The sequence below is a fragment of the Physeter macrocephalus genome, chromosome 14, assembly GCF_002837175.3.
Source record: "Physeter macrocephalus isolate SW-GA chromosome 14, ASM283717v5, whole genome shotgun sequence".
Classification (NCBI taxonomy): domain Eukaryota; kingdom Metazoa; phylum Chordata; class Mammalia; order Artiodactyla; family Physeteridae; genus Physeter; species Physeter macrocephalus.
Window position 1 is genome coordinate 47,121,994 of NC_041227.1, and position 20,442 is coordinate 47,142,435.

Below are 20,442 nucleotides of genomic sequence, written 5' to 3' on the forward strand. Positions count from 1 at the left end.
ATACGTGCAAAAGGGCTTAGGGAGAGTGGGTAACACCACCAGGCCCCCCAAGGGTGAGTCAAACCACACCTGACTCCAAAGTCAGCACACCCTCCTCTGAGGACCTCGTGGCTGTCATGCAGATACTATCCACAGGTCTTTCTTGGCCCTAAGTAACTCCAAGAGGGGGAATTGCAGTTCATCTGAGCTCAAGTGCCAGGATGAGGCTGCTAACCACAAACCAGACAGGCAGCCCTCGGTAAGAGAGCAGCTCAGACTTCAGAAAGACATGTGGAGCCCACAAAGCAGACGGCCGGGCACATCCGGCCCCAGCCAGTCTGGGTGTTGGAGGTGCACAGCACATCATATGCCAAAAGTCAAAGGGGAGTCCAACGGTAAGTCACATTTCTAGGCTCAACTCAGATGACCCCTGGTGTGTCCCCCAACCTGTGGAAGCCACGGCGAAGTCTAGCGCACCGGGGACAGGAGAGACTGCACCGCGGCCGTCAGGAGGCAGTCTGTCAGGCTATTTATTCCCACTTGACATAACCCAGAACACAGGAGCAACTCTGTACATCTCGAGAAACTCACAGCTAGCTCCAAAACAATAGAAATGGTAAACTACAAAAGATGAGTTGTATTCAGCAAATATAAAGGGTAACGTTAGGCTGTGTCAAACGTGTATTGGACTATTTACAGCGCCTGGGCGTGGGTTCAGATTTCGCCAGCCTCTTTTTCCTCCGACCTCCGTGACGCGGTCTTCCCGTTGGTGCTCTCGAGCCTCCAGTCGGTGGCCCCCCGCTCACTCCGCCCGCGCTCCCAGGACTCCTCCCTCGAGGCCCGCTCTCTGGAGAACCTGGGAAACAGGAACCAGAGGCTCAGCAAGGACTGGCCCTCCCTCCTGGCTGCTCCTCAGGCACTGACACCTTGGACCCTCAGCACCAGGCTACGGAAGGGTAGGACCCACCACGGCTGGAAGGGCCCTAGCAGACCAGAGAGTGCCAGGCCTGCCGTCTCGTGCCCAACCCACTGCCCAGGGAGGGCTGGGCAGCCACTAGAAAGTGACATCTGCAAAGGTTTCTAGTAACAGGAAAAGCTTTCACTATTATGTAAACACTGCAAAGAAAAATACAACAAGAGTCCACACATGGAATACGCTCCATTATGTAAAAACACAATGGAAAAAAAGATATTTAAAATCTATCTCACCAAAGCTAACAGTGGTCGTCTCTGAATATGATTATTAGTGTTTTTTGTTGTTGCTGTTTTTCCTTTAAAAAACCACAACAGAGGTAAGCAGGGCCTAGTCAGGGGCTCTGTGTACCAAAGTGACAGTGAGTGTGCAGCCCCTGAGCGTGGCCATGCCCACGTGCGACCACCTCTTCAGCCTCTCAACCGTCCCAGCCCTGAAGCCATCTGCTGCCCTCGGCTTAGGGCTCTCAGTGCCCTGGGCCCCATTCAGGACTCCTCAAGGCCCTAACACTCTGTCCCACAGATGACAGACCCCCAGACCCTGGCACACAAAGAAAGGGTTCCCTGGACGCAGCTACTGAAGGAGTCATAGTTACTTGTATTTCGAACTCCGGTCCCTGGATGCCCGGCGGTGGCCCCGGCTGTGGCTCCGGGAACGGCTTCGGTGGCGCCGGTGTCTGTCTCGGGACCGGGACCGGGACGACTTCCGCCGCTCTCTGGAGGTAGATCTTGACCGCCTCCGACGCCGGTCCCGGGAGCGTGACCTGCAGCAGATGTTCTGCTGATGCTTTACTGGTTATCTTCCCTCCTCCCACAAACTTACAACTTGGGTTAACAATAATCCCACCAACTACTCTCTGGTAACTATGGCCAGACCCTTCCCGCTGACGCTTCCTGTACATTGGCCAGGAAACTCCCGGCTGCCCAGCAGGTCCCAGCAGCGCCCTGACTGTCCCTCTTATTGACAGTGGGTCCCCACTCCCACACTGCACTAAGCCCCAGCCAACGCCAGCTATAAATGGGACTGGAGTCTCACCCACATCCTGTGCCCTTCATGAGCCAGACCTGACCACCAGATAATAACTGTGAAGCTATAAAGGTTAAGTATTAAGTGCACATAGAAAAGAACATCTCACTGAGAACACATAAATGGAAAACCTACCTCCTGCGATCTCTGGTTCTTGATCCAGACCTAAAATGGAAAAAAAGATGAACAATTTCCCCAAAACAGCTCCATCCCTTACAGCTGAGGGGAGGTGTCTCAAGTTCACGTGGTGAAGGAGGGCCAACTTCCCAGAGGACCTGCTGTAAGGCCCGCCTCCAGCCCCAGCTACTTGGAGGCAGAATGCAGAGACCAGCACCCAAGGGTCCATGCTGCACTGAGTTGAACCAGTGGCTCTGCAAACTCTTCACAGTGGACACCACCTCAGCTACATAGATAGTCACATGGCAGGTGCAGGGCTGGGCAGGACACCCAAGTTGCAAACACAGGTTCACTGCCAGTGTGTGTCACATGAGCTCCGTGGGAAACATTATACAACCAACAACTAAGAAATGCACTTTACAACGAGGTCTCATTTCACACCGTTCCAAGCAGAAATTTACAATATCACCACCAACGTGTGCTCAAGGAGGAAGTGACAGAAGATGCTCACACATCATGTGGCTGGAGGGTGATCTGACAAAGCCTCTTGAAAAGCAATTTTTGTAATACCTACCAATATTTATATATTATATTCATTTATCCCAGGAATTCTAAGGAATTTCAGAAACCCTCAAACACATACAAAGATGGTCATTAGATTACTCGTTCAAAAATAGTTTCATAAAAACTTAATCAAAATTTTTTTTAAAAAAGCAAAGGCTTCTAAAAAAAAATAAAAAGCAAAGGCAACAAAAGCAAAAGTCAACAAATGGGACTACATCGGACTAACAAGCTTCTGCACAGTGAAGGAAACTCATCAACAAAATGAAAAGGCGACCTACTGAACAGGAGAAAATATCTGCAAATCATGTATCTGATAATAGGCTAATATCCAAAACACAAAAAGAACTCTAAACAGAAGGGGAAAAAAAAAAAAGGTAAAAACATGGGCAGAAGACCTGAATAGACATTTTGTCAAAGAAGACATACAGATGGCCAACAGGCACATAAAAAACTGCTCAACGTCACTGTTCAGCAGGGAAAAGCAAATCAGAACCATAATGATATATCACCTCACACCTGTCAGAATGGCTGTCATCAAAAAGCCAAGAAATATACGTGTTTGTAAGGATGCAGAGAAAAGGGAATCGTTGTGCACTGTTGGTGGGAATGTAAATTGGTGCAGCCACTATGGAAAACAGAAAGGAGGTTCCTCAAAAACTTAAAATAGAACTACAATATGATCCAACAATTCCAATTCCGGGTATTTTTACCTGAAGGAAATGAAATCACAATCTTGAAAAGATAGCCGCACCCCCATGTTCACTGTAGCATTATCTACAGTAGCCTAAACATGGTAACAACCTAAGTGTCCACTGATAGATGAATGGATAAAGATGATGTGGTTGTACGTATACAGTGGGATGTTATTCAGCCACAAAAAAAGATGGAATCCTGCCATGTGTAACGATATGGATGGACCTTGACAGCATTATGGTAAGTGAAATAAGTCAGACAGAAAAAGATAAATACTGTATGATCTCAGTTATATGTGAAATCGAAAAAAACCCAAACCCATAGATACAGAGAACAGACTGGTGGTTGCCAGAGGTAGGGAAATGAGGGTGGACAAAAGGGGTGAAGGTGGGAGAATAAAAGGATATAGTTAATTACAGCATCATAGTAGGGACTTTGTGTAGCCTTCAAGAGCACAGCTGCTATGGGAAGGTCTCACATGTGGAGGGTCCCACATATACCCGTGCACACAACATGTCTAGTGACTGTCGTCACCTCTGTGTCTTTTTGCTTAATATATTTTTACACTGTTTTGAGTCTATTTATAATCAGAATCTGTTAAGATAGTTAAAATAACAAAAAGAAACACAAAAGATACAATAAAGGATTATTTGTCCTGAGTTATTCACTAAGGAATTCCTCCAGGAAAGCCCAGTTTCTGTGCCCAATATGAGAGAGTGGTCACTCGGCGCTCCAGCCTCTTCCTTGAACTCTGACCAGACCCGCTGTCTCCACCTGCATGTCTCTTAGGCCCAAATACGGCCACAGCCAAACTCTCCTCCCCACCTCCTCCTCATCTCAACACACCATTCCCAGTCTCCCTACCGCCATAAGCAGCCACTCCTGGTCAGAAACCCTGAGCCAGCTCCACTCCCCCTTTGCACAACTCGCATCCGCCCACTAGCAAATCCTATCAGCTCCACCCCCAGAACACATCATTCCCTCCTGGCCCTCACAGGGTTCGAACTGCCACCTCCTTGGTCTGGACCCTCCCAGCTAGCTCACATTCTCTCTACTTCCACCCTACCACCCACGAGCCTGGGCCCACACTGGAGCCCATCCCCGGTGGGTCCTGCCCACAGCAGGCATGGCGGCATGAGAGCATGTTCCTCTCTGGTGTCCCAGCTCCTGCCTGTCCTGGTCAAGGGCTGCTCCACAGGAGGTGCTGTGACAGGTCCTCCTCCACCCCTGCCAGGGAGTCCACATCTTTCTAGGTAAGAATCAGGTGGCCACACCTGCTCGAGCAGCTTGGGTGTCCTGTCCACAGCGCATAGCTGTGCACACAGGTCCTCCTGGACCAGCCGGAACCTCGCTTGACTGAACGTGCTATGTGTTTGCTTATTTTTCTTTTAAGAGCCACCCAGGAAACTGGCAGACCTCAACTGTCAAGGGCAATAAATATGCAATGCTGCCAGGAAGAAGTGGGGTGTCCTCAGGTCACATGTGCTCACCTCCTGCTCAGTCGTTCTTCCCGCTCCCTCTCCTCTCTCCTCCTCAGCCGATCCTGATTTCTCTTCTCCTGCTTCTCAGCCACAGTTTTCTAAATAAACAAAAAATTGGAAGATGGGGGAGGAGCAAGTCACACACTAGAGTGAACATTATTGAACAAAGCACCTTTATGTGACCTCAATACTGGCAATTTAAGAACCTAAGAGAAACTCAGGGAACAGGAACACATTCTTCATAAAACCTCTTAAACAATGGAAAATACATGGGAAAAAAAACGCTTTATCATTTTGTAAGTTCAGTGACAAACTACACATTCTAAGTGCTGTACATCTAAGTCACAGAAATTTTATCATATTGCTCAAATCAATCCATAAATTTAGTTTTTTTTTTTACCCCAAGGAGACTCCACAAACTTCATGTAAAAGAGAAAACATGTATCTGACCAAATCCATCTTGCTGCAGGAGCCAAGCTACCCTCCCAAGCTGCAGCCTGTCCTGGGGTGCTGGCGGGGCTTCCTGGCGACAGCAGGCTCCACACGTCCCATCAGGTTGGGTCATGGTGAGCACAGTGGACAAGGAAGGCCGACAGGCAGGAGGTGGCCTAGCAACCCCCCTGCCAGAGCACCATCCACTGGCTAGCTCAGAGCACCCCAAAATCAACTCAGAGCCTTTCAATGCCGCCCCTCGTGCTGCCAAGGGGAAGGCCCTGAGAGGGAGGAACTTAGAGCCAGGAGACAAAGGCCCAAGAGGGCATAAAGGGTGACCTTAAATCTCAGTGTGGATGGGAGCCAGGCCCCAGGAAGAGAAGGTGTGGCCAGGACAAGGAGAGGCCCAGAACCGGCCTGTGGGCTGGCATCACCTCCTTCCCAAACCCTCCCCACTCCTTAAACCACTAGGTTCCCCCACCTGAGGAAAGTCCTCACTCTTCTCACCCTGCATCCACCTTGGAGCATGGCCCAGGGGGTGCACAGCCCAGGGGGGTGCACACCTCCGGAACCACTGGGAGTGAAGCCATCTCTGATTAGGGCACACAACTCCCACCTTCCTTATCGTTAAGAGGTGCACTTCCAAATACATTTTCTGTTGATAGTTTAACAGCTATTTATATCAAAATCTGTAACTTAGTTGGGTTGTTCTATCAACTATATACTGCTCATAACTGCAATGACAATACATGACTTCTAGATCAGGTGAATACTTAAATTCTAAATGTTTCAATGTATTCTGAAGCAAAGGTACATCTTAAGAAAAAAACAAAAGGCTTTCAGATATAAGAAACATTAGGACAAAACTCTGGGGTGTTATGGAATGGGACGACAATTTAAAGGAAATTCCCTAAGGAACAGATTTTTAATGGGGATGGTAGTTGACACCAAATTGTTATTTACGTTCTACTGACTACATATAAAATATTTTTACGTGTTTTATACCCATAAATTTATAAGAAAAAAATTCCAACTTAAAAATGTGTGACAAAGAATATCATTTTTCAAAATTCTACTGGGAGCACAGGAGCAAATGTTTCAAGACCAGTGCTGAGACTGCCACCCAACTCCCTCTCCCAGGGCTGAGTCGCACATCACTTATGGGGGACTGTCCTTGGGTGCAGGGCCCTGCCACCCGCTGCTCCTTCCTGGGGGCACACAAGGCCCAAGGCCTTGACTATCGTGATGTCCTACAGTCAGGTGCCATGTGTCTGTCCTTCCAATAGATTTCAGGTGTCTGGATAAAAGGCCTGCACATTTCCCAGCATCCCATCATAGGATCCCAGTACACAATCAGGGAAAGCACCATCCATTTGAAGAAGACAATTCAAAATATCACAAATGTATTTAACCTTCCTCCTTGGCATTCCGTACCCAAGATGTCGAATGTTGTAGAGCTTAACCCAGAACAAGGAGGAGCCCCGAGGAAAGGACACAGGCATCCAGCAGTGGGGCAGGGCTATCAGAAAAAGCCCCATCACCTTCTCATCCTTCTAGCCAGACCACCCTCCATGTGTCCACCTCTGTCCAAGAAGAAAAACTGCAGACTACTGGCTCTTTCCCATCACCAACAGAAGTGTTTTCAGAGGGGTACGAGAACTCTCTGTACCGTGGGACTGAATTCTGCCATTTTCCTCTGTAAACAAGGGGTAGCAGACTAAATAAATATCCCAGGCTCTGTTGGATTCTGAGATCTTAGATCTCTTGTGGGAACATATGGATAAAATCTGAGTAGTTCACTGTAAAACTCAAGTATAAAGCCAAGGCATGATCTTAGGATCAGAACAGAAGGTTTTCAGTACCTCCACCAAAACCGCCCCCCCAAAACAATACAAAAACAAAAACAAACAAAAAAGAACACAAGGTTTTCTAAAAGCAAAGAGATGTGAAGACGATCACAAAACTACTCGGGTTTCTTCAGAAAGGCAACACATTAACATACCCTTAACTGATCTAGTTTCTCACGGATCTGAATGAACCCCAAGTGTAACTTGCCCCCGAAGTGGTCTGCAAGACGACGGTCATTGTCATGGAGACCAAGGTAGGCTGAACAGACTTCACAAACACGCAGCTTCTGCTGCTGAAAACTGGATGCAGGCATGGAATTCCTGTATTCTTCCTGGAGAATGGGAAGAGAGGGAGAGTCAAATGTCACTGTCTACTCAGCCCCTAAAATGGAAGTATGTGAAGGGACTACAAAGATGACTTTTTTTTTTTTTTTTTTGGCTACGTGGCAGGTGGGATCTTAGTTCCCTGACCAGGGATTGAACCCGGGGGTCCTGGCAGTGAAAGTGCCAAGTACTAAGTACTGGACCACCAGGGAATTCTCTAGAGATGACTTTTATTTTTTTAATTTTTTTTAATGTTTTATTTTTTGGCTGCGTTGGGTCTTCGTTGCTGTGCGGGCTTTCTCTAGTTGTGGTGAGCGGGGGCTACTCTTCGTTGCGGTGCATAGGCTTCCTTAGTTGCTCCACGGCATGTGGGATCTTCCCGGACCAGGGCTCAAACCCCTGTCCCCTGCACTGGCAGGTGGATTCTTAACCACTGCACCACCAGGGAAGTCTGAGATGACTTTCAAATACATAAAAACTGAATAGTTTACAAAGCTTCAGATTCTTGTCACCAACCCAATTTTAATTATTTAAGAAATGAACTACTAGTCATGATTTCAAAGCAACAAGGGGTATTCAGAACACTCAGACACACAGGATGCTGTGTGTGCTAAAAGGCCAGCAGGGAAGGTGAGTCCCTGCTATGGTGGAGAGCTCTTCAAAGACCAAAGAAACAAGAGGGGAGAATCTTCAACAGGGGTCTTAAAAAAACAAACAAAAAAACTAAACCATACAGACGAGCAAAAAACACAGGAGTATCTACTGAGATTGTCCCAATGTTCAGGAAACTGTATCCCAACGCAGCCCAAAAAGCTAAAATTTCGAAGGACAAACACATTAGACAGTCTCTTCAAAGGAGAAAGTGTGCCAAACGGAACAAAGCACACTCACTCCTGCAGCCAGTGCAGTCTGAGTCTAATCATAAGAAGTCCCTAGGGACTTCCCTGGTGGCGCAGTGGTTAAGAATCCACCTGACAATGCAGGAGACATGGGTTCGAGCCCTGGTCCGGGAAGATCCCACATGCCGCAGATCAACTAAGCCCACGCGCCACAACTACTGAGCCCAAGCGCCTAGAGCCCGTGCTCCACAACAAGAGAAGCCACTGCAATGAGAGGCCCACGTACCGCAATGAAGAGCAGCCCCCATTCACTGCAACTAGAGAAAGCCTGCGCGCAGCAAGGAAGACCCAATGCAGCCAAAAATAAATAAATAAATTTTTTTAAAAAAAGAAGTCACTCGGCCTCAAAGCAAAATACACGAAACACAAAAGAAAATGAACCAGAACATGGTTACTGCTGCTTGCGCCCAAGTTAAAACAGTCCTTCAAAATCTAGGTTTAAGAAATGCACTTCAATAATCATTTGCCCTGAAAGTGAAGGCTGAATGTAGTAACCTTCCATTATTTCACACATTCAAAATGTTCCCTAGGAAATGCAAATCAAAATAACACATCACATCACTCACTAAACCGTCCAAGATACAGAAAGGCACTCTGGTGCCCAGGACCCCCACTGTCTTTACTCCGGCCACTGTCCCCATCCTCATCACCTGAGTGCCCCCCATAGGCCTTCCTCAGAACTACAGGACAGAACAGGATCGGGTAGGGTGCCCTTCCTCCCCTTAGCAGGAGGCAAGGCTGTCTGGTCATCCTAAGAAATGATACAGAGAGGTGCTGCATACTCTTTACCCAGTTTCCCCCAATGGTTCTATCTTTAAGAACTATAGCACAACATCACAGAAAGGACACTGAGTGATACAGTCAAGGTTCAGAACATCCATTACCACAAAGGTCCTGCCTGCTGCCCTTTCACAGCCACACCCACTTCTCTGACTCCTGGTGACCACCAATCTGCTCTCCATTCTTATGGTTTGGTCATTTTAAGAATGTTATTTAACAGATCCACATAGTATTTAACCCTATGGGATTGACTTTTTTCACTCAGAATAATTACAATTGATTTTGAAAGAGATTAGAGGAAGGCATTCAAAGTTTTACAACTACAGAGAGGGGCAGAATAATACCACAGATAACTAGTGTACCCACCATATTCAGCACTTCTGCTTAAGGTTTTTGTTTTTCTTTTAATGAAAGATGTAGAACATTATGATGGAAATTCAATTCCTGATGTTTCCCTCTCTAGTGCCAGTTCTCTCCCTCCCCAGAGGCATTCGTGTGCGTTCAGCATGATCTTCAGTGCTGTCTCTGTACTTCACTGCACATGTGGACCCATAAATCGTGTGTGCACCTGGGGCATTTAGAAGTCCCGCGTCAGCGCTACAGGTCTTTCTCCCACCTGTGTTGCTGGAGAGCTCTCTCCAGGATGTTGTAGGCAGACGTGTTCAGTTCGTTCACTGATGCAGGACTCCATTTCAGGGGCACATGGCTGTTTGTCCATGGGTGGTTTTCTAGATTACCGACAGTTGCTCATTTTACCAGTTCTGCTGTGAGCGTCCTTGCACCTGTCTTCTAGTAAGGATGCCTGGAGTCCTGGGCACAAGTTGCCATGGGTCCCCTATCCTGCTGCCCTCTTGGCTGTCTGCAGACATCCAAGTGGTGAACCCCACATCTACAATTATTCAGCCTATGCATAAATCTCGGAGCCATCTCACGGGTTTCTGGTGTCTGCTCTGCTCTTCAAAGCAGGAAGGCCTGGCCTCAGGACTCGCTAAGAGCCCGGAGAGCTTCCTTCCTGACCCTCTGGTCTTTCTGCTGGAACTGTCAGCAACCGAGGGAGCCTGACTTTTTTTTTTTACATGTAAACACAAATTTCCCATTTAAGTATACAGGGGTTTAGTATACAGCCGTGTAGGATTTCTACGCAGGACTTGCGACTCTTCACGCACACGTCACTGCCTCAGTGGGCCTCGCTCGAACACCCACAGGCAGTCAGCAGGATTCGTGTATTCAGCTGAGAATCACTGTGTCATCGCTGAGCTGCTACTATGTATCAGGCACCATGACAAGCTGGGGGTGCAGCAACAACCAAAACCAGCCCTGCACTGGGGCACTGCCCACTCCACCATCTCACCTCTACCCACCATTCTGAGAACCTTCTCATCTGGTCTCAGCTAAGGGCCTTCCAGGGTCCCTCTGTCCTACCTGGACACGTCCTGCACCCCCCAAGTGCACCCATCTTCATCAGAATTAATCTTATCCGTTGCTCACATTCCCTTCTGCCTGGCCCCCCTCCCCACAGCAGTGTCATCTCCAACAGGAGAGGGAGTCTTCCGGCTTGCTCACAACTAGAGAAGTGCCTGGCCCATAGCTGGAGTTTGACAAGCACTTACTAAAGGAACACACCTGCCCCGTCTTCCTCTGACTACCATTCCCACTGTTCTCGAAGCCTACCCAAGCCATCTCCAATTCCGGCAGTGAGATTTGAGAACCAGGGAGTATGCAACGGAGGAAATAATCTAGGAGGAAATCGGCTGTCACAGATACAGACATTGAGTCCCTGACTCAGCTTCTCCACCACACAGCAGTGTGTCCTGGTCTGGCAGCCTAGCAGACACCACCTGGGTACCACCCGCAACCTGCACGGGTCTCTCTACTGAGGACACAGTGTCACTAAGCACCAGGCCTCACTGTACATAGCAACTGCAAAGCAAGTCTGTCCCAATTACACCAGCTGAACACCCACCACGCTGCCCCCTCCCTGGGAGCCAGATGGACAGACGAGAGGTGCTCACTAACACTCCTCCACTGACTGTTGTACTCAGGACACATTCTACACGTGGGAATAATGCGCAGAGCTGGCAAGTGCCTAGTCTGAGGCCACACGGGGTCACAGGGGCAGAGTGAAGACACAAACCCCAGTGTGTGCTGACTCTAAATCGTACAATCCTGACAATATACCACCCTATCTCCAACTCCTTCCCAATATGTATACAAAAAAAGAAGGCATGGCTTAATTTTAGCCCAAGAGGTCAACTCTCTGGAGTTACTACTTCCTCCCTCTCTAAGACATTTTTGTCACCAACCTCAGCTTCTTTTTTCTTTGCACGGACTTTCTCCACTTCCATAAGAATCTTCTGGGATTCATCCACATTTCCTTCGGCTCCTAGCTGTTCAGCTTTAGCAAGAAGCTTCCCTATTTCTTCATTCAACTCATGTACTTTTTCTGCCTAGGAGAGAGAAACAATCAGGTAAGAAGACATCTAAAAACAACAGATTTTTTAATGCAAAGAAAACGAGTGTTTCTCTTGCTGCATTTCTGGTCTGTTCCACTGAAAATATTAGAACAGCTGGAAACCCTCACTGATGACATCATGCGAATTCTAACAATTACAACGTCCTTAACGCCACAACTGAAACTGATCATAACTAGACCTGTGCACCACGTTCCAATAAAAGCAGTGGCACCGCTGTTACTGCCAACAGGTTGCAAGGACCATCATGTGGGTCAGTTTCTAGGCCATCTCTCTCTCTCTTTTTTTTTTTTTTTGCAGTACGTGGGCCTCTCACTGTTGTGGCCTCTCCCGTTGCGGAGCACAGGCTCACTGCCAACAGGTTGCAAGGACCATCATGTGGGTCAGTTTCTAGGCCATCTCTCTCTCTCTTTTTTTTTTTTTTTGCAGTACGTGGGCCTCTCACTGTTGTGGCCTCTCCCGCTGCGGCGCACAGGCTCCGGACGTGCAGGCTCAGAGGCCATGCCTCATGGGCCCAGCTGCTCCGCGGCATGTGGGATCTTCACGGACTGGGGCACGAACCCGTGTCCCCTGCATCGGCAGGTGGACTCTCAACCACTGAGCCACCAGGGAAGCCCTAGGCCATCTCTTTTTATGCCTTCTATTACAGTTCAATCTTCTGTTAAGGGTAAAAAAATGCATGGGTCTAAATGCATACACTTATACTGTAAGCAAAATGCCTAATTATTGGGATTTGCTTTCAGAAATAAAACGGCACCGTTGATCCAGTTTGCAACTGTCTATTTCCTAAGAAATGCTTTTATAAAACTGAAAGGAAAAAAGACACTGAAGAGAGTTCCGCTGAAGAGGAGACAAGGGTCATCCAGATGACACACAGGCCAATTCCATGTAGATCTACTTTCTTCTTCCATGATATGGATGCACCATAGTTTAACCATTTCCCTGCTAACTTTTCTCATTTCCTGTTTTATGTAGGGATGTTTAAAAAAAAAAAAAAAGAAACTTTAAAACACACGCACGCACACACACACACACACACAAAGCAAAACAAAACAAACAAAAAAAACCCCACACGCACAGTGCGGGGAGGGGCTCAGAGCTCAGCGATGGCCTTCCCTCCTCACTGGGAACAGCCAAGGCGGTGGGTACCATCCACCCCAAAGATGCACACTCAGCAGTGACCGTGACTGCTAGCCTGGTGGCAGCCCAGTTTTTATGACAACAATGTGAGGCGAAGGCCTCCCCAGCATACCTTTGCGGAAACTTCTGCACTGATCTCCTCCTGCGTCTCTGCCAGCCGCTTCTTGGCAAGCTCAGTTCTCCGATCACACTCAGCGATAAAGGACTCCAAGTGATCCATCGCCTAGCTCAGGAGAGGCAGAGAGCTACTGTCAGTGACATGCCTACGACCTCAGAACTCACGTGTTCGATAGGAAATAACAGTCCTGGGTTGGTTCTTAAAGCCTGTAGGTTCAGTGGGAAGATCTGAAGCTATACTACAGCTAACATGTCCACAGTCACATTCAATCAAAGGGCTCTGCTAAACCAAATGACCACTCAAAAGCATGGTCTTCTCAACTGATTTATTTATTTCCAAAATTTGTAAAAGAACCCCCATCCCTCAACAACGTTTCCAAGAGATTTCTGAGGAAAATTAAAACACCTGGCCTTAACTAACAATGGTCTCTGAGGGTCAGAAAAGGCTGGACTGAGCTAATGTCAGAGGCCCTCTCCTGGTGAGTCGTGGGAGATGCAGATGATGTACTCACTGGTCTTTGTGAGCCACGTATATATTATTCCCTCATGTTCTGAGGGTAGAGTTCCCCCTTCCACCTCAAAACAAAACAATAGAACAAATGTTACTGAGAGCTGTGAACACGTTTAGTTATTGCCCACCGTCTAAAGTAGTGGGAAAACTGGTTACTACTTACCCAAAAAGGTAAAGGAAAAGACACTCTGAAAAGAGTTGGTGGGAATCAATAAAATACTAATTAATAAGCAGTCACATATGCTAAGCACTTAATTTGCCGTAATTAGTCAAAGGCCCCAACATAACTTCAGATAAACATACAAACAGGACGTCACTTTCCCAACTGTCAGGCTAGGACCAGTGATAAGTAGCACCTCCCAAGTTGCTGAAGTCAGCATCATGTTACATAGACAGCAAGTGAGGTTAGCAGTGGATGACGGGGTTAGACAGGGTGAATGATCCACCACTGAAAAAAGAGAAAGGAAAGTTCTGGGTGGAAATTATAATAAGGCAGGTGAAAGGCCAACGGACCAAGGAGTGATAATCTATGTCTCTTCCTCCAAATATGGTCAGGAGAGAGCACTCCACAAGGACTGGTGTGACACTGGAATGGACAGTAGGGACACTGGAGAGGATTACAGTCCCCTCTTTTCAAATGAACGCATACTTGGGAGTAGGTCAAGACAGGAAAGAGCTTGTGATGGTGCCAAGCCCCACTGCCCACAAGGCCAACTCCCAGATTTCACTCCACACACTTGGAACTCAGGACCTCTTTCCTGTCATTGGTCCCCAAATATTCTCAATAAACATTTCACTACGTTCAAATCAAATGAGCAGGAAAGCCAATGACTGGCATTTGTTTGCATGCATGCACTGCATTTCCTGGAAGTATGTCAAGTTGACCAGCTCTGCTGACAAGGTGGGGACTCGCCAGGATCAGAGCGCCAGTGAGCTGACTCGGGTCACGTACCACCTGTGCTCACCTGGAACAACAGCTCTTAACAGACCAGCCTGAGAGGCGCAAGGGTCATGCATGCACACGTGCTGAGACTTTGATGCAGAGTTCCTCTATTGTTTACCCAAAAAGAGGGATCTCACACCTGACACAGCCAGTGATCCGCTCAACAGGGGTTGAGTGGGGAATACACATTGACAGTTCTGCCAGTGCCTTTACCAATCAAGGCAACCAGCTGCATCTAAGCAAAATATAAACTGACTCGGACATCTGATAAGCTAAAAATTAAATGGTAAACTTCACAACACAGACTAGACATACTGCAGAGACGTCTCTTAACTGCCATGTTCTTTAAAAGATGGCTCTGTCCTACTGCCCCTCCCTCTCTTCAATGTGCTTCTCAATTCCAGATTGCTTCCTAAATCAAAAAACAGGTTTATTGTTTCCCTGGTGGTGCAGTGGTTAAAAATCTGCCTGCCAATGCAGGGGACACAGGTTTAAGCCCTGGCCCGGGAAGATCCCACATGCTGCGGAGCAACTAAGCCCGTGCACAACTAGTGAGCCTGCACTCTAGAGCCTGCGAGCCACAACTACTGAAGCCCGCGCCCCTAGAGCCCATGCTCTGCAACAAGAGAAGCCACCGCATGAGAAGCCCGTGCAGCGCAACGAAAAGTAGCCCCCTAACGCCGCAACTAGAGAAAGCCCGCACGCAGCAATGAAGACCCAATACAACCAACAACAACAACAAAAAAAAGCAGGTTTAAATGATTTTTAAAAAAAGGTACTCGAATCTAAAAATTAAGTCCTAATCACAAGGTATCACTTACCAGGAAGTTATCCACCTTTGTAACTCAGGGGTGGTGTGATGAACCATGAACTACTGAGGGGGCCTGGGCACACCGCTGGCACAGGGGGCACACAAGTCTCACTGCCACTGGAGGCTGTCCATCCACACACAGGACCATGAGGTGCTCTCCCTGACCCTGCCTGCCTAGCAGCATCACTGAGCCTAAGAGGAGCCCATGCTGTCAGCAGAACAGTCACAGCAAACGTGTGCCTCAATACAGCCACGCAGGGGCTCTCAAGGTACCCAATTTTCAGATGAAGAAATGGAGGCACAGTCTCCAAACTCCTGACCAATGGCATCAGGATGCAAAGACCCTTGTGGTTTGACTCCAAAGTACCTACACTTAGTCCTCACAGCTCTGAGGCAGTTATCACCAGCCCAGTTAATAGAAAAGGGTAAAATAACTTGCCCAGGGTCACACAGGGACTCTCACCCAGGACCTGACTGAGAAACCATGACTATCACACTGCACACCTGTTAAGACAGAGACCAGGTGTAAGTAGAACTGGTCCCATTAGTTGATATGGTGTGTTGCTCTGGAAACCTGTCAAATAAAACATCACAAAGCAAGACAATGTGGGGGAAAAGTGAACCATATTTTCACTGAATTAGAGAGAAGCAAATCTTTACATTTCCCACATGTGAACAGTGAAGAAACGGGCTGCCCTGTAACCTTAATGTTCTGTGTGTCTGTGTCCAAGTTGAAAAACTTGAGATGTATTTATAGAGATGACCAATTCGCTCTCCTAGGGAATTCCTGGATATAACACTCTCAAGAAATCAAGGCCTGGCCCTGGTGCAGTCAGGATGATGCTGTACTGGGCTAGAAGGAGCCAATGGTGAGACACTTTCTCCCAGATAACCTGAATTTGGGGTGGAAAAGTGCCAGAGGTCCCAACCACCAGCCCAAGCTGAGGGTCTAGGCAGTGAACACCTACACAAAGAAACATCTTTATGACAACCCTGTCAGGCCCACAAAGAAATACCTTTTTACACCCTTCTGACTGGCAAAAACTGAAAGTTTGGTAACTCGCTGCTCTGTTAGTGAAGATGTGAAAATGGGAACTCTCACACATCACTGGTGGGATCATTCACCCCTCTGGAGAATTCCGTGATGCTAACTACCAAAATGACAAAAGCACATCCTTTCTGGGCCAACAGTCCCGCTTCTAGGGATCTTTCCTAGATACACTCACAATGTGCCAATGTGCAATGCAGCACTATGACCATCAACAGGGGATGGTCCTATAAAACAGACACACATCCTGTGGAATACTACGTAGACACAAAAGGATGAAGTACGCTATACGATAGGAAATAATCTCAAAGATATGCTGAAAACTTAAACCAAAAAAAAAAGGGAAGGGGGGGGCAGATATAGAGCATGTGTGCAGCAGACCACTATTTGTGTTTATAAAAAAATAGAGGGCTTCCCTGGTGGCACAGTGGTTAAGAATCTGCCTGCCAATGCGGGGGACACGGGTTTGAGCCCTGGTCCGGGAAGATCCCACATGCCGCGGAGCAACTAAGCCCATGCGCCACAGTGTCCAAGTTGAAAAACTTGAGATGTATTTATAGAGATGACCAATTCGCTCTCCTAGGGAATTCCTGGATATAACACTCTCAAGAAATCAAGGCCTGGCCCTGGTGCAGTCAGGATGATGCTGTACTGGGCTAGAAGGAGCCAATGGTGAGACACTTTCTCCCAGATAACCTGAATTTGGGGTGGAAAAGTGCCAGAGGTCCCAACCACCAGCCCAAGCTGAGGGTCTAGGCAGTGAACACCTACACAAAGAAACATCTTTATGACAACCCTGTCAGGCCCACAAAGAAATACCTTTTTACACCCTTCTGACTGGCAAAAACTGAAAGTTTGGTAACTCGCTGCTCTGTTAGTGAAGATGTGAAAATGGGAACTCTCACACATCACTGGTGGGATCATTCACCCCTCTGGAGAATTCCGTGATGCTAACTACCAAAATGACAAAAGCACATCCTTTCTGGGCCAACAGTCCCGCTTCTAGGGATCTTTCCTAGATACACTCACAATGTGCCAATGTGCAATGCAGCACTATGACCATCAACAGGGGATGGTCCTATAAAACAGACACACATCCTGTGGAATACTACGTAGACACAAAAGGATGAAGTACGCTATACGATAGGAAATAATCTCAAAGATATGCTGAAAACTTAAACCAAAAAAAAAAGGGAAGGGGGAGCAGATATAGAGCATGTGTGCAGCAGACCACTATTTGTGTTTATAAAAAAATAGAGGGCTTCCCTGGTGGCACAGTGGTTAAGAATCTGCCTGCCAATGCGGGGGACACGGGTTTGAGCCCTGGTCCGGGAAGATCCCACATGCCGCGGAGCAACTAAGCCCATGCGCCACAACTACTGATCCTGCACTCTGGAGCCCGCAAGCCACAACTACTGAGCCCACGTGCCACAACTACTGAAGCCTATGCACCTAGAGCCTGTGCTCCACAACGAGAAGCCACTGAGATGTGAAGCCCACACACCACAACGAAGAGTAGCCTCTGCTCGCCACAACTAGAGAAAGCCCGTGCACAGCAACGAAGACCCAACACAGCCATGAATAAATAAATAAAATTTATAAAAATAAAATAAAACAAAAAGTAGAGATACATGTCCCTCAGGTATCCACATAATCTCTAAAGGAAAGAGAAGAAACCGAACATCTGGTTACCTCTGGGGCCAACCAGGGGGCTAAAGAACAGAGAAGGAGGCAGGCTTCACAACATACCTTTCGTATCTCAAACTCTTAATCACGTGAGTGTTTTACGTGTTTTTAAGTTACTGACAGGACTTCCCTGGTGGTCCAGTGGTGAAGAGTCTGCCTTCCAATGCAGGTGATACAGGTTCAATCCCTGGTCAGGGAACTAAGACCCCATATGCTGTGCGGAAACTAAGCCTGCGTGCCACAACTAGAGAGCTTGCGCTCTGCAACTATTGAGCCCGTGTGCTGCAACTACTGAGCCCATGCGCCACAACAAAGAGCCTGTGTGCCGCAAAGAAAAATGCCGTGTGCCGCAACCAAGACCCAATGCAGCCAAATAAATAAATAAATAAACAACTAACAAGCAGTAACCCTAGTGATGTAACTGATCTAGGCAATAATCTTCAACTGCTGCTTAAAGCATGAGGCCAAAGGCTGATGCGGGCCTGTGCAACGAGGTCAGGCTGCCTGTGCCACCCAATTCCACTGACGTTTTGCCACCAGAGGTGACGCACTAGCCAGTGCCCGGCCCAGCCCCTGAACTACTCTGTCAAACGAGAAACTGATTCTGACCGTCAAGCTTCCAGATCTAACGCCCAGGTTACAGGAAATTTCAAAGATAAAGGAAAACACGTTAAAAAGACTGCATTATAAGGATGCAATCAGCAAAATCCAGGATATGAGACTTAAAAATTAATTTCTTCAAACAAACAGATTTTAAAAGACTTACAATACATCCTAACGTGTGGCTCTTATTTTGAATTCTGAGTCAAACAAATGAACGTAAAAAAAATACTTTTTGAGATAGTCTGGGAAATTTGAGGACTTAGATGATGTTAAAAAATTACTTCTTAAATTACCAATACTTTAAATAAAATTATCTTCTAGATGTACTATTTGCAGTACTTACAGATTAAATTCTACGTCTAGGAACTACTGTAAAATAATCCAGTGTGGAAAGACAAGAATAAAGATGTAATAAGAGTCTTCACGTCAACAATCATTGAAAACTGGGAGATGAAACCCAGAGATCTCATTATATTATTCTGTTTACTTCTACATGTTTAAATTTTTCCTCAACATATTTTTAGAAACAATGCTAATAAGATACAAACTACTATACACAAAATAGACAAACAAGGTCCTACTGTACAGCACAGGGAACTATATTCAGTATTTTATAATAAACTATAATGGAAAAGAATCTGAAAAAGAATTTATATATATGTATAACTGAATCGCTTTGCTGTACACCAAAAACTAATGCAACACTGTAAATCAACTATACTTCAGTTTAAAAAAAAAAAAAAACAACATGCTAGTAAGTTCCATCTTAAAGCTGTGGTAAGGGACTGCCTCTAGGGAGCGGGAGGGGCACAGGGAAAGGGGGCTTTTGGCGTTTTCCATGACAGTCAATGAATTCTGATTCAGCCACATGCTTCCAATGATAGCACACAGAAATCTTCAGTATACACAATTTTATCTTTGTCTTGCTCATGATTTCCTAAGGAATTTTAAGTCATTGAACAGGTCTCACAGTTTCAAGGGCACAGTCTACCATGTGAGTGCATCATAATTTGCTCATTCATCACTGAGCCTTTTTTGTTGCATCCAACTTTTCAATATTATAAACAACGCTAGCTACCACAACCATCTTTGCGTACCAGTGTTTGCCTGTGTTTTCAATCACAAATGACCCTTGAACAATGAGGGAGTTAGCGATGGATCGTGTAGTACTGTAGTATGTATTTATCGAAAAAAATCCATATGTAAGTGGACCCACACAGTTCAAACCTGTGTTGTTTAAGAGGTCACTGTACTTCCTTAAGATAAGAGATTTGTAGAAGTTACAAGGTAGAAATACCTTTAAATTTTCATTTCTGCCTACTGTTTTAGCAACCTGACTGGACCTAATAACTTTTCACGACTTAGCATAATTCGGAATTCCCCGGCAGTCCAGTGGTTAGGACTCCGTGGTTCCTCTAAAGGGTGCACGGGTTCGACCCCTAGTTGGGGAACTAAGATCCTGAACGCCATGAGTCAAAAAAAAAAGAAAAAGAAAGCATAATTCTTTCTCTTCCCCTAAGAAATAATCTTGGTATATACCTTTTAAAATTGTATTAAAACGCATATAAAAGCAAACAATTTTTACTCCATTTAGGAGTTTTTCAAGCTTTTTTCATTTTTCACGTCAATACACGCATCTTCTATATCTATAGCTGTGTTTCACTGTATTTTAACACAACTATAACCATTCCACAATGAATACACATTTGCATTTTTTCACTTTTCACTAATCCAAAACGATGCAATGAACATCTTATTAAGTTTTCTCATACATAGGCAAATATTCTTCTAGGACGATGTCTTACAGATTGCTTAGAGGGGACTCAAAGTCTATAAATATTTGAAAGTTGTATAAAGGGCTGATGAGCTCTTATAAAAGATTTACCGAGGGACTTCCCTGGTGATGCAATGGTTAAGAATCCACCTGCCAATGCAGGGGACACAGGTTCAAGCCCTGGCGTGGAAAGATCCCACATGCCGTGGAGAAACTAAGCCCA

At 46.5% G+C, this 20,442-nt stretch overlaps 1 protein-coding gene across 3 annotated transcripts in view; it reads right to left on the bottom strand.

Annotated features, from left to right (window-relative positions):
* Positions 1–493: 493 nt before the first annotated feature.
* LUC7L (LUC7 like) overlaps positions 494–20,442 on the bottom strand; it is a 31,644-nt gene continuing 11,695 nt past the window's right edge. For all 3 annotated transcript variants that reach the window (XM_024123388.3, XM_024123387.2, XM_055089882.1), the window contains 7 exons: positions 12,839–12,949; positions 11,419–11,562; positions 7,268–7,444; positions 4,843–4,931; positions 2,114–2,143; positions 1,548–1,715; positions 494–835 (listed from right to left, as the gene is read on the bottom strand). In XM_024123388.3, the coding sequence (XP_023979156.1) occupies positions 694–835; positions 1,548–1,715; positions 2,114–2,143; positions 4,843–4,931; positions 7,268–7,444; positions 11,419–11,562; positions 12,839–12,949 (861 nt within the window). In that variant the 3' untranslated portion in view covers positions 494–693. The remainder of the gene's footprint in view (positions 836–1,547; positions 1,716–2,113; positions 2,144–4,842; positions 4,932–7,267; positions 7,445–11,418; positions 11,563–12,838; positions 12,950–20,442) is intronic.